An 11,469-nucleotide genomic window follows, 5' to 3' on the forward strand; every position below is an offset into this window, starting at 1 on the left:
TCAATACCCACCATCAGGCTGACCCATCCCCCCACCCCCTCCCCTCCAGAACCCTGTTTGTTTCTCAGAGTCCACCGCCTCTCGTGGTTCGTCTCCCCCTCCGATTTCTCCGAGCGCTCACTACATGCTAGGCACTGCGCCAGTCGCGCCATAAATGCTGTCATGTGGGATCCCCGAAACAGTCCTGGGCAGATGAGTCACCCCATTCGTTCCTGATGAGGAAACTGGGACTTAGAGTAAGTTCTCGGTCAGAAGTCACAAAGCAGGGCCTTCTGGAGCCGCTGCTCCTTACCATTCACTGTTCTCCCTCCTTTTCCTGCTTTTCAAGCATGGAAGATAACAGCAAAAACAGCCTATACCATCCTGACAAAGTTCTTGACCTCCCTCTGTCCGTGTCCCTGTGTGTAGGTTGGAAATAACAGCTTTCAGAGTTATGAGTATCCTTCTCCCTCCACCTTCCCCTCATCTGTGTCCCTTCATCTAAACATCTACACCTGGTCCCTTGTTTGGCCCAAGTGTCCCTCTCTTAATCTTTTCTCTTTCACTCTCGCAGTAAAAAGGATGTGCTTGGATCCTAGCTCACAAAATTGTGAATAAAACTGTTTACTAACAACTATTAGGGAAAGACCATACTATTACTACCCTTAGGAGTCAATTCCTTATATTTCTAAGTATGTTCATCATTCTTATGTTAGGCCCCTGCCTGTGATATTTAGCTTTCCTGGTTTGTAGTACATAGGTGACTTCAACAACTCATAAAGCCAAGGTGAGGTTTTGATGTGGTGACCTCTTGGTCCTAAAGATTCTGTAATGTAGGTAGCCCCTGCGATTAAAAAAAAAAATAAGTCAGAGGGGCGCCTGGGTGGCTCAGTCAGTTAAGCATCCGACTCTTGATTTCAGCTCAGGTCATGATCTCAAGGTCATGCAATCAAGTCCAGCATCAGGGCTCCCTGTTCAGGAGGGAGTCTGCTTCGCCGTCTCCCTCTCTTCCTCCCCCTGCTCTCACTCACTCGCACGCTCTAAAATAAATAAATAAATAAATCTTAAAAAAAAATAATAATAAGTCAGAGGAGCCCCTGGCTGGCTCAGTAGGTAGAGCATGCAGCTCTTGATATCCGGGTTGTGAGTTTGAACTCTACGTTGGGTGTAGAGATTACTTAGAAAAAAAAAAAAAAAAGAGTCAGAGAGCCTAAAAGGAATAAAGTGGATTCCACCATAAATGACAAACTTTTCCATAGAAAATGCATCAGATAAATTTCCTGCAGCCACCTCATTTGCCTAAAATAGCAAGAACTCAGAAATGAGTTAGCTGTTAGCTGAAGGCCACAAACGAAAACCCGTGGTATAACACATACCCCATGTTGCTGTTGCTGCCCGTGGTTACCAGAAGGATGGTGACCACAGTGCCTTCCTGCTGGATGATGGCTAGAGGGGGAGGGAAAAGAAGGGATCTGTGAAGGAAGAAAAATAGCAACTGGTTGGAAATGTCTTCATGCTAAAAAATGACATTCTAGAGCAATTAGGAATTGTCAGATTGATTTTACTGCCAGAATTATTTTTTTTTCAAGACTTTATTTTTAAGTAATCTCTACACCCAACGTGGGCCTCGAACTCACAACCCCAAGATCAAGGGTTGCATGCTCTACCAGTTGAGCCAGCCAGGAACCCCACTGCCAGGGTTATTTTAGGAAACTTGGAGAATGAGATTGATGTAAAATTTCAAAAAAGTTAGCTAGTCTTATCTACATTTTCAAAGAGGAAGAAATTGTGATTTCTGTGTATTCAAGCAATATCAGATTCATTTTAGTTCCAAAATACCATGTTATTTTATACCTCCCAATCTTTGCATGTGCTGTTCCCTTGCCAAGAAGCTGATACCCTCCTATAGATGGGGCAGTCCAATTCCTAGTTTTCAAAACTCAACTCAGGTGCAATTACCTTTTCTTTTCTGAGATAAAATTAATTCCTACCCTACTATCTGAGCACTTTATGCTTCTATCGTTACATTTATTACATTGTATTGTGATGTGTTTGTTCATCCCGTGTGTTTGTTTCCCCTACTAGATTGAGTGCCTTGAAGGAGAGGCCTCCTTTTTAGTCTTAACTGAAACCCAACACCTAGCACAGACCCAGGAACACAGTAGCACCTGATAAAGATTTGTCCAATGGGTGATTGAAGGGTCCAGAGAATGAACTGAGGAATGAATGAATGAATGAATGAATGAGTGAATGAATGGGCGAAAGGATGGCTGAGTAGTGGGTGGTAAAGAGATGACTGACCCCTGGGTAGTTAAATACAAATATGACACATAAGAACATAGAATTATATACATTACACTTCCCAAACGAGTCATGTCCAAAGTCACAGTGGTTTACTTCCTCACCATAGTTAGAACGATGCAGTCTTGTAAATTGATCATCCCCCATTTTTTTCAATGTCCACTGAGCACTACTATGAAGTTGCACTCTACATAAAGGGAAACTGCCTCAGAGAAACTGTAACTTCTAAGCATTGTGTCCAGATTAGCATTTATAATCACTTATTTCTCATGTTTACTTATGTTCAAAACTAAAACATTTTGGTTAAAACAGTCTTTTTTTAGTAGAAATAGTATATCACAGGGCGCCTGGGTGGCTCAGTCGTTAAGCGTCTGCCTTCGGCTCAGGTCATGATCCCAGGGTCCTGGGATCGAGCCCCACATCGGGCTCCCTGCTCTGCAGGAAGCCTGCCTCTCCCTCTCCCCCTCCCCCTGCTTGTGTCCCCTCTCTAGCTGTGTCTCTCTCTGTCAAATAAATAAATAAAATCTGGGCGCCTGGGTCGCTCAGTTGGTTAAGCGACTGCCTTCGGCTCAGGTCATGATCCCGGGGTCCTGGGATCGAGCCCCGCATCCGGCTCCCTGATCAGCAGGAAGCCTGCTTCTCCCTCTCTCACTCCCCCTGCTTGTGTTCCTGCTCTCCCTATCTCTCTCTGTCAAATAAATAAATAAAATCTTTAAAAAAAAAAAAAAAAAGAAAGAAATAGTATATCACTTACCATATTATCTAGTGAATTAGATATACTTATCCCAATTTTACATTGAAATTTGGGGGTCAGGGTATTTCATCATCTAAGTACAGTATATTGCTCTTGAACCTTGGGTTATGGTAGGAATCAATTTAAGTCTAAGATATTGGGACAATAAATGCGAGCCCTACCTCTGACCACTGTGTAGCTATGGCTTACTATTTTTGGTTAAGAAAACAACTTATGTAACACCCAATGCTCATCACATCACAGCACTGGGTGTGATACGCAACTGATGAATTACTGAACACTTCCTCTATGATATACTATATGTTGGCTAATTGAATTTAAATTTAAAAAAAAGAAAGCACCTTATATGGTATGAAACCCTGATTTTGCTGTTACTGTTTTGTGCATAGGCTCCAGCACTAAGGAGCGTAGCATCTACAATTCCAAAATGCAAAAAAACTTTGAAATTTAGTTTTTTCCCCTAGGTTTATGGCAAACATTTGCTGGAAAAAAAACTAAACCATTTGTTCTGTATATATAAAGGCATTAATAGTGTTTATTTTTTTCTATAGGATAAATATTTATATACTTTATAGCATAAATATAAATGTTTTGGAATATGGGCCTCTCAGATCTCATTGGGGGGGCATGACATCTATAAATTTTGTGTAACATCTTACCTTTTCTAAAACAAAACAATAACAAAAACAAATGTGGATTCAAGAACCCAGTACTTTAAAATAAGGAATTGTAGACACTGGGCTCATGGGAGGCAGGACAGTTACCTTTGGGTATCTTTCGTGAGTGCTTCCCAGTGCATCTTATAGACAGGCAAATAGGATGAGATTCATAATTTTTTATATCTCACTGTAGACATAAGCGAGCATATCAGCAGCCATTGCTAAATAGAACTTTGCCCTGGGATCTTCAGGTCATTCCTCATGAATGTGTCCATCACTCTACCATTAGCTTTAAAGAAGAGAGCATGGAAGGATAGATATCAGATAATTTGACCATCTGGACAGGAACAGTGGCTTCTCTGAGCCGTCCTCTGTATTATTTATCTTTAAAAATAGCAATTTTAACATTGCCCCAAAACTAACAGAAAAGAAACTCTGTTCCTCAGTGTTCACACTGGATTTATATCAGTGTTACATATGACTCCGGGTACAGGTTTGAGATAGGAGCATGTAGGCAGTGTTTTGCCCTGACCTTCTCTCAACACTGTGATAACTGTTCTGTCCAGCATTTGTGAAGAAAAGTGACGGAACGATGAAGTGCTGTCTCCTCCAGAGCAGAGATCAGGCTTGTTGTAGTCACTGTTTATCTCCCCACCATGGCTGCCTCGTCCAGGACGTCTGTCCCATGCCCTACACTAAAACATCCCACGTATGGATGGTTCTTTACTTTCTGGAGATCCATTTAAATGAATCCACCAAAATAGCTTGCGAACCCACCATAAAGACAACTGCAAATTTACCACTCTTCAAAAATAACTGAAAATACCTTCAGACAATATGTTTCAGGACAGTAAATGGGTTTCTACCTATACTTAGTGTTTCTAAATGAATTATTACTTTAAAACATTAAAATCAATTATTTTAAATTATTAATAATGTAATTATTAAATAACTATAAATAATTAATACAATTAATTATTATTTTAAAACATTAAAACACCTCACCTCTACCAAATATCTATGTTGAAACATTTTAGTGGGCTTGGAAATAAGGTAACAATATTTAAGTGGTACTTGCATAATTGCACTGAATGAGAATTTAGAACTTGCGTAGATTGGTATGTAAATGAAAGGCCACACAAAATTAACACTACTGACTAAGAGTTGTGATTAAGATGGGGTTCTAACGAGAAGGTTCTTAAAGTCTTTTTCTTCCTCTCACAGTGCTAAGCTATTCAAGAAAAACTGAACTTTTAACATGTCTGTTAATATGAACATGTTCCCAATATACTGTATAATGTGACTTGATAGTAACCGCAGTTACCTGTAAACATCAAGGACATAGAACCACGTAATTTTGAAATGATGAGTAGTTCCCAAAAGGTAGGATAAGACTAGAGAAATACAAATCATCATCACTTACTATTTATTAAGCACCTTCCTGTGAGTGGCATTTATATTTCACAGGAGGGACTCTGCCCTGTAAGAACTAAAGCAAGAGGTTCAGCGTAGCTCAGGAAAAAAACAACAGAAACCTAGTAGTCTTCCTACTAGGGAAGTGGAGTGGGGGGCATTGTAAGTTAAAACTCATATGTAGCAAGAGACATTTTGCGTGGAGCTGATGTTGACTCTAAGCCAAGGCATCAGAAAGGATCCTCACAAAGTTATCTCATGTTTTGTGATGATCTCTGTCCTAGTTGATTTTTTGTATGATCAGTTCCTTGCGAGCTGGGGGAGTGGTAACGGTGGGAAGGACTAGCATTCTTTGAGTGCTTCCTAAGTGCCAGTCACTATGGTAGAAGCCGTGCAATTCCCCCTGAATCCCACTGTTGGCCTGAGGGTTAGGGATTATCCTCTTCCTGTAGATGAGAGGACCAAGAAGGGTTTGCCTGAGGCGACCCAGCTAATAAGTAACAGACTCAGAATTAAAGTTAAGACTCCAAAGTCCATGCTGTATCCCCAGCACTGCACTCCTTTCCCAAGACAGTTTCTTACTGCGCTTTGTTTTTTGAACACTAGACATGAACTTGATGTGACAGCTGAGTAAAAGTGTAGCCTCATATGAACCATCACAAAACAAAACTGCATTATCTTATACATGGAAGTTTCATAACATGAAAGATAAAATTCTCACATCTGCCTTCTTAACATTGAATGTTATAATATTAAAGTACTATGCGTTTAGGAAGGCCAGCCTGAAACCTGGAAAATGTATCTGGAGAAGAAGAAGCTACATAATGATACATTGCTGTCCCCTAGATGTCTGTAGTCATTTCCATCTTAAACACCAGAGACTTCCCAGCACCCCATCCGCAATGCTCTGCTAACAAAATCAGACCACCTGCTGCTAAAGCTGCCGAATTCCTCAAAGCAGTTACAGATTTTAGTGTTCCTCGGGGGTCCCCAGGTCTGTAATGTTAGATCATTTTAAGAAAAGAGTAAGAAAAGTGACTCTAAAAATGGCCCCTTCTCACTCCCCGTATCTGTTTATTTCACTGGCAAAAACAAGTTTTACAACTATTTGCAAAACCACTGGAGTTTTAGATTAATTAGCTTTGTTGCCTTAATGTAGCTAATTCTCAGTGACAATGAAGTATGTCTAATAAGTACCAGTTAACATCCTTAGACTTGGAAAAATGTGTGTAGAAGATAAGTACAAATGTCAACATTTCTAAATATTTTGCTTCAGCAAAAACCTGAATGTTTGTGTAATTCCGAGTTCATTCTGCAGATGATCCTTTTATTTTTATTTTTTGTATATGATAAAAATTGTTCCATTTCAGGCTTTCAAAAAAATTGGCAAAATATAGAACTGACATAACTTAGGACAATTTAACTAAAACTTTTATAGTGGGAAAAACACAAGATGGAAATTTTTCAACTGAGTCCATTCCAGTGATTAAAACAAAACTGCATAAACATTTGCTATAACACATGTGGATTTCTTATTAGCTCTCTATGCTTATTATGTTCTTTGATATCAAAGCAAAATTTTAGAAATCAACCACTGGAGACATGGCATGATTGGGAGGACTGGTGATGTTTAAAGTGCATTTCACAATTATTGCTTGAATTCATTTATTTGACAAATAATTGGCTTCCTACTGTGGGAGACACCATTCTACGTGCAGTGGAAAAAAACAGATGCATTATTTCTTGCAGTGTGCTTTTAGAAGTTACACAATTACATGGATTTGTTTCTGTGGAGATTATTCTAAACGTTTATTGAAAAATAAATATTTCTCCTTGTCATTTTACCTAGTATTTTCTGAAAATAGGTTTCTTTTTAATGAAATTAAGGAACACATTTCATACCATATTGGAGTGGTAATGGAACTTTTCTAGTTAAAAAGTCTATGAAATTTCTTCTTTATGTAATTTTGAGGATTTCTTTACATAACTAAAAAAAATATTATTTTACACCATAATATGTGCGAAGTGGAAAAAGATATATAGTAATAATTCTTGTAATTCTAAAAATGCCATGCTTAGAATGCACCCAGTAAGTCAACCAAGATTTTAGAAGTTAATAACACTGCTGGCAGACTTTGTATTTTTTGTTAACCATATTGTACAGGGTCTGTATCCCCATTTGACTTAAATATAACTGGGGGGTGGGGAAATCTTTTGGCTGGATTATTGGGAACAAAACTCCCCTCAGCTATGGGAAAAACTGGCCTCGAGAGTATCTAAATACTTTAAATCTCATTTGCCATCTGAGAAAATGGGGTAAAAAGAATCCCTGGGCTGCAGACTTCTCAAGCAATCTTTTGTTTAAGTCTAACTCTCTCTGGTGGTCCTGTGGGCACACTGGGGTCTCTGCCGAGTTGATAATTCATTTCACACATTTGCACCTGCTCGGCAGCCTCACAGAGAGGGCGCAACTGCTCAAGAACGTCTTTAAGAAGAACCACGTGAACTTGTACCGGTCTGAATCATTGCAACAAAACCTGCTCCGTAAGTACCTGAGTTCCGATCCGTAAATAAATTCCCTGCCGTTAGGTCCTAGCATGTATGAGAGCGGCATTTTGACTTCAGGAATATTTAACTATTTAAAATTAATACCTAAAGCCAATTTTGCTTCTTTGCAACATGTTACATAAATAACCAGTGATTAGAGAAACCTTTGACCCAACTATCTCACTTAGAGCAGACAAGACAAAGCATTTTAAAATCTTGCTGCTTTCACTTGAAGAAATAATATTTCCACATGCCCCATGCTTCCTTAAATCTTAAAAAGAACTAGGGAAATAAATCTTAACTCTTAAAAGCTCCTCTGTATTGTTATCTTTTCTACTTGAATAACTTTGCAAGGGCTTTTTCAGCTTTCAAACAGCACAGTGAAACATATATTTCCCCCTTCAAAAATATTTATGAATATTTAGAGTTGTAAGAAATTATTAGGTATCAGGCCCTCTTAACATTTCAAGGATCTGAAAAAGAATATAATATATAAAGCCCTGTAGTAAATGTATTTGTGTTAGTAATATATCTTTTGTTTCATGTTGTTTCCACATATAATTTATTTTCATTTATATATACTCATGTTTAATGCTTTTGCCTTTTATACTTCAAGAGGCCTTTTCTAAAGATGTGACCCCCTTGGGGGTCGTTGCTTATCCCCAACCATGCTGGGGCATGAGTGAGTTTATTTGTAGATGCCGAGAGCCAAGGACAATGCCGTCCCAAGGAAGGAGACCACTTTTCCAGCACTGGCAGTCCGGGTGTTTATCTCTGCCTCCTTCTCATTTTTATTCTTCCTTCTCTCTCATCCACCCGATCTGGGTGGAAGTGTATGTGCCCACTAGACTAGACACCCCGCCAGTAGCCAGGAAGCAAAAATTGGATGGCTTGGATTTGAGATGCCGTGAGGAGAACCGAGGGGTGTTGAGAGCACCTGCTCATTCATCCAGGGGCAGAGTTCATAGAATCTCAGCTGACAGCCTGCAGTCAGCCCACTCTTCATGGTGCAGTTGAGTCCACATCTTTTCGGAACGTAAAAAATTCATGTCTTCGCGCAGGCTTTTGAAGGCAGGAGGGGCATAGGAGTTCCCCAAGTTAGAAAATGAGTCCTTCACACTCAGAATAACAGAGATTCCCAGTGACCTCACAATGATCATATATGTTTTATCTTTAACTTACAGACGGGTATGCTTTCTCACAAGACGAGAATGGAATCGTGTCACAGTCTGAGGTGATTCGAGCATACGATACCACAAAGCAGAGACCCGACGAGTGGTGACGGGACGGGGGCTGCGAGGCGCAAGGGCTGCTAGGGCTCTAAGGAGAGCTCCCAGGTCTTACCGGATCTGCTGACCAATTCCAGTCTGGTCCCAGGAGGGGAGAGTGGATCTGAGCTCATCTCATTGATTGACCGTCAGATTCGTGTATATTACAGACATAAGCACTGTGCAACTCTACCGTAACACCATCTCTTTCAGATTTTTTAAAGTATTTGCTAAGTCTTTGTAAGCAGAAATTGAAAATGACCTTGTCACCTTGCCAGAATGCTTTCTTAAACTGAGAATAGGTCAGTGGTCTTAAGCCATTACTCTGGGGCTGTAACTGACTATCAATTTATTGGATATATACCACAAGGCAACCAACCATGAAAAAACTCCAAAGTGGTAGTAATTTATAGGGACTCTTGATATCCAGACTTGGATTTCAGAATATGCTGAAAAAAACCAGCACTCTTCTCTAGGAACTGACTCACCTTCCTGAGCAAAATTTCTAAACAAGACATTAACAAGTGTTTGTGTCAAAAATTGTCTTGATAAATGTTTGCCAAAGACATTCAGTAAGTGTATTTCTCATTCAGTAGTCATTTGCCCAGAAAGTTAAGAGGAAGTTTACCTCCAGCTCTGCTGTAAGATCTGCATGCTTGACTTTTCAAATGTAAGAGTGATTTGCAAAAACGAGTATTTCAAGGCATTTGCTACTAAAATCCGTGATGTTGCACCTTTGGCCTTACACGTGCTTCTTTCTTGTTTGTCTTGTTTACTTGTTAACGTTGGAGGACATACGTGGCAATGTGACTCTGTCATTATGATACTGATTTCTAAACTGTATGTATGTCTCCGTCATCTCTGATGATCAGTCCTCATCGTTTAGATTTTTCTAAAAATCTGGCTTCTGCTGAAGACTGAGTGCTGTCCTTTTATCTTAACGTTTTCTCTCTCAAGAAAAATATGCTTAGATATTTATGTGAGCTCCCCAGTGCTTGCGTGGAGATGTTTGGAACACCGCGCTGGATAACTGCATGGGCTTTTGTAATGTACATAGGCTCGGCTTTTGTCCTGTGTCTGGGTCTGTCTACTAGTCCGTGCTAGAGATGCCTGCTGGCACACATAGCACCCCGTGTTCTGGTGACCACCCCTGTACTTAGCCCTGAGAATTACTTCACAGCTCGCTAGTCAAGCAGCTTCCCCAAATTAGTCACATGCTGCTAATCGGGACAAAGAAGTAGCACATATTCCCCATTTTAAAAACACCTATTTTACTCAAGCCTATAACTTTACGGTCAGAGACACTCTTCATCACAAGTAGATTTTGTTACTGTGTTTTTAAATGTATGTTCAGTTTAATTTTTTTCAGCATTTCCAAGCCATCTCCTGAAAAATGCCTATTTTGCTACCAACAATAAATGGTGAAGGGGCTGTTTAAAAACCGCAACCAGTTTTCTATACTCTTTTTAAAATAATGCTTTCGTTTAAAAAAATAAATAAAAAGGAATTCGAGTTTTCAGATACACTTCAGAGATTGAAACTAACTTTTTGCCTTTTATTCAGAAGCCTGTTTGCCTTTAAGTGGACTTACCAGCAAAATAGGTAGAACTTCCTCTTTAAAAAAAAAAAAAAAAAGTCAACTATAATTGTGAGGAGAGGAGATTTTCCAAGTCACTCCTTGAGTTGAATAATTTCATATTCTTTTTACCCTTTTCCTTCATCTAGGTTTAAAATTAGGTGATATGTCATTTCCTTGTCTATATTTTTAGTTGTTTATTTACAAGTATGCCTCCCGCATTTTCTAGAAACAAGAGAGGTTATCACACATACATAATTCTAAAGGGGGTAAGGAGTTGACACAGTTCACTTCCTAGACCATTCCTGTTTGGGGTTCAGATGAAGAAAATTGCCAACTGAAACACCTAGAAAGACCACAGGTGTAAGAGTCTGAGACCGTCTTCAAAACTCTGAAGGTCACAGATTTTGTCTACCGAAGGGATATTCGGAACAGCTTTCCTGGGCCTCCCCGTGGCGAGAATCGAGGTCAAACCACACAAATCAAAACACAAGAATGAGGTACATCCCTCCGGAGAAACACTTTATCGTGGTCACAGACAAGAGCTGCTTCCCTTGGCCTCCACCTCATCAGTGGCATCCTTCCCCCAAATTTTAACATCAAAATATGATGAATATAATAGAACCGAATCTTCTGGCTTAAAAAAAAACTAAAAGTTTTATTTTTATCTTAGAACATGGATTATTTCTATGGAGCTCTTCAACATGGGTAGAATACCCATGGTTAATTAATGCATGAGACCATGGTCTGAAATACGGCTAATTTAGGTCTTTTTTGTCCCATAGTCCTATTTTTGAATTATTAAGTCAATTCCTTTGCTTCTTGGGTGAGAGAGGGGGGTTGGGCAGCAGGGAGTGACCTCCTTGGTAAAACTTAAAACACAGCATTGCAATCACAGTGACTTTATAGTGTTAGAGAAAACCCTCCGATTTTTTAACCTTCCAAAGGATGGCGGGGGGGGGGGGGGGCGGT

At 39.7% G+C, this 11,469-nt stretch overlaps 1 protein-coding gene across 1 annotated transcript in view; it reads left to right on the forward strand.

Moving 5' to 3' along the window:
• The window catches only part of ATP8A1 (ATPase phospholipid transporting 8A1), a 185,698-nt gene extending 174,568 nt beyond the window's left edge, over nucleotides 1-11,130 (forward strand). Inside the window, exons 37-38 of the mRNA XM_081813165.1 lie at nucleotides 7,559-7,650; nucleotides 8,838-11,130. Coding sequence (XP_081669291.1) covers nucleotides 7,559-7,650; nucleotides 8,838-8,935 — 190 coding nt within the window. The 3' untranslated portion in view covers nucleotides 8,936-11,130. The remainder of the gene's footprint in view (nucleotides 1-7,558; nucleotides 7,651-8,837) is intronic.
• The last annotated feature ends 339 nt before the right edge of the window (nucleotides 11,131-11,469 follow it).

This window comes from Leptonychotes weddellii, chromosome 2 (assembly GCF_054177405.1).
Source record: "Leptonychotes weddellii isolate Sample4059 chromosome 2, ASM5417740v2, whole genome shotgun sequence".
Taxonomy (NCBI): domain Eukaryota; kingdom Metazoa; phylum Chordata; class Mammalia; order Carnivora; family Phocidae; genus Leptonychotes; species Leptonychotes weddellii.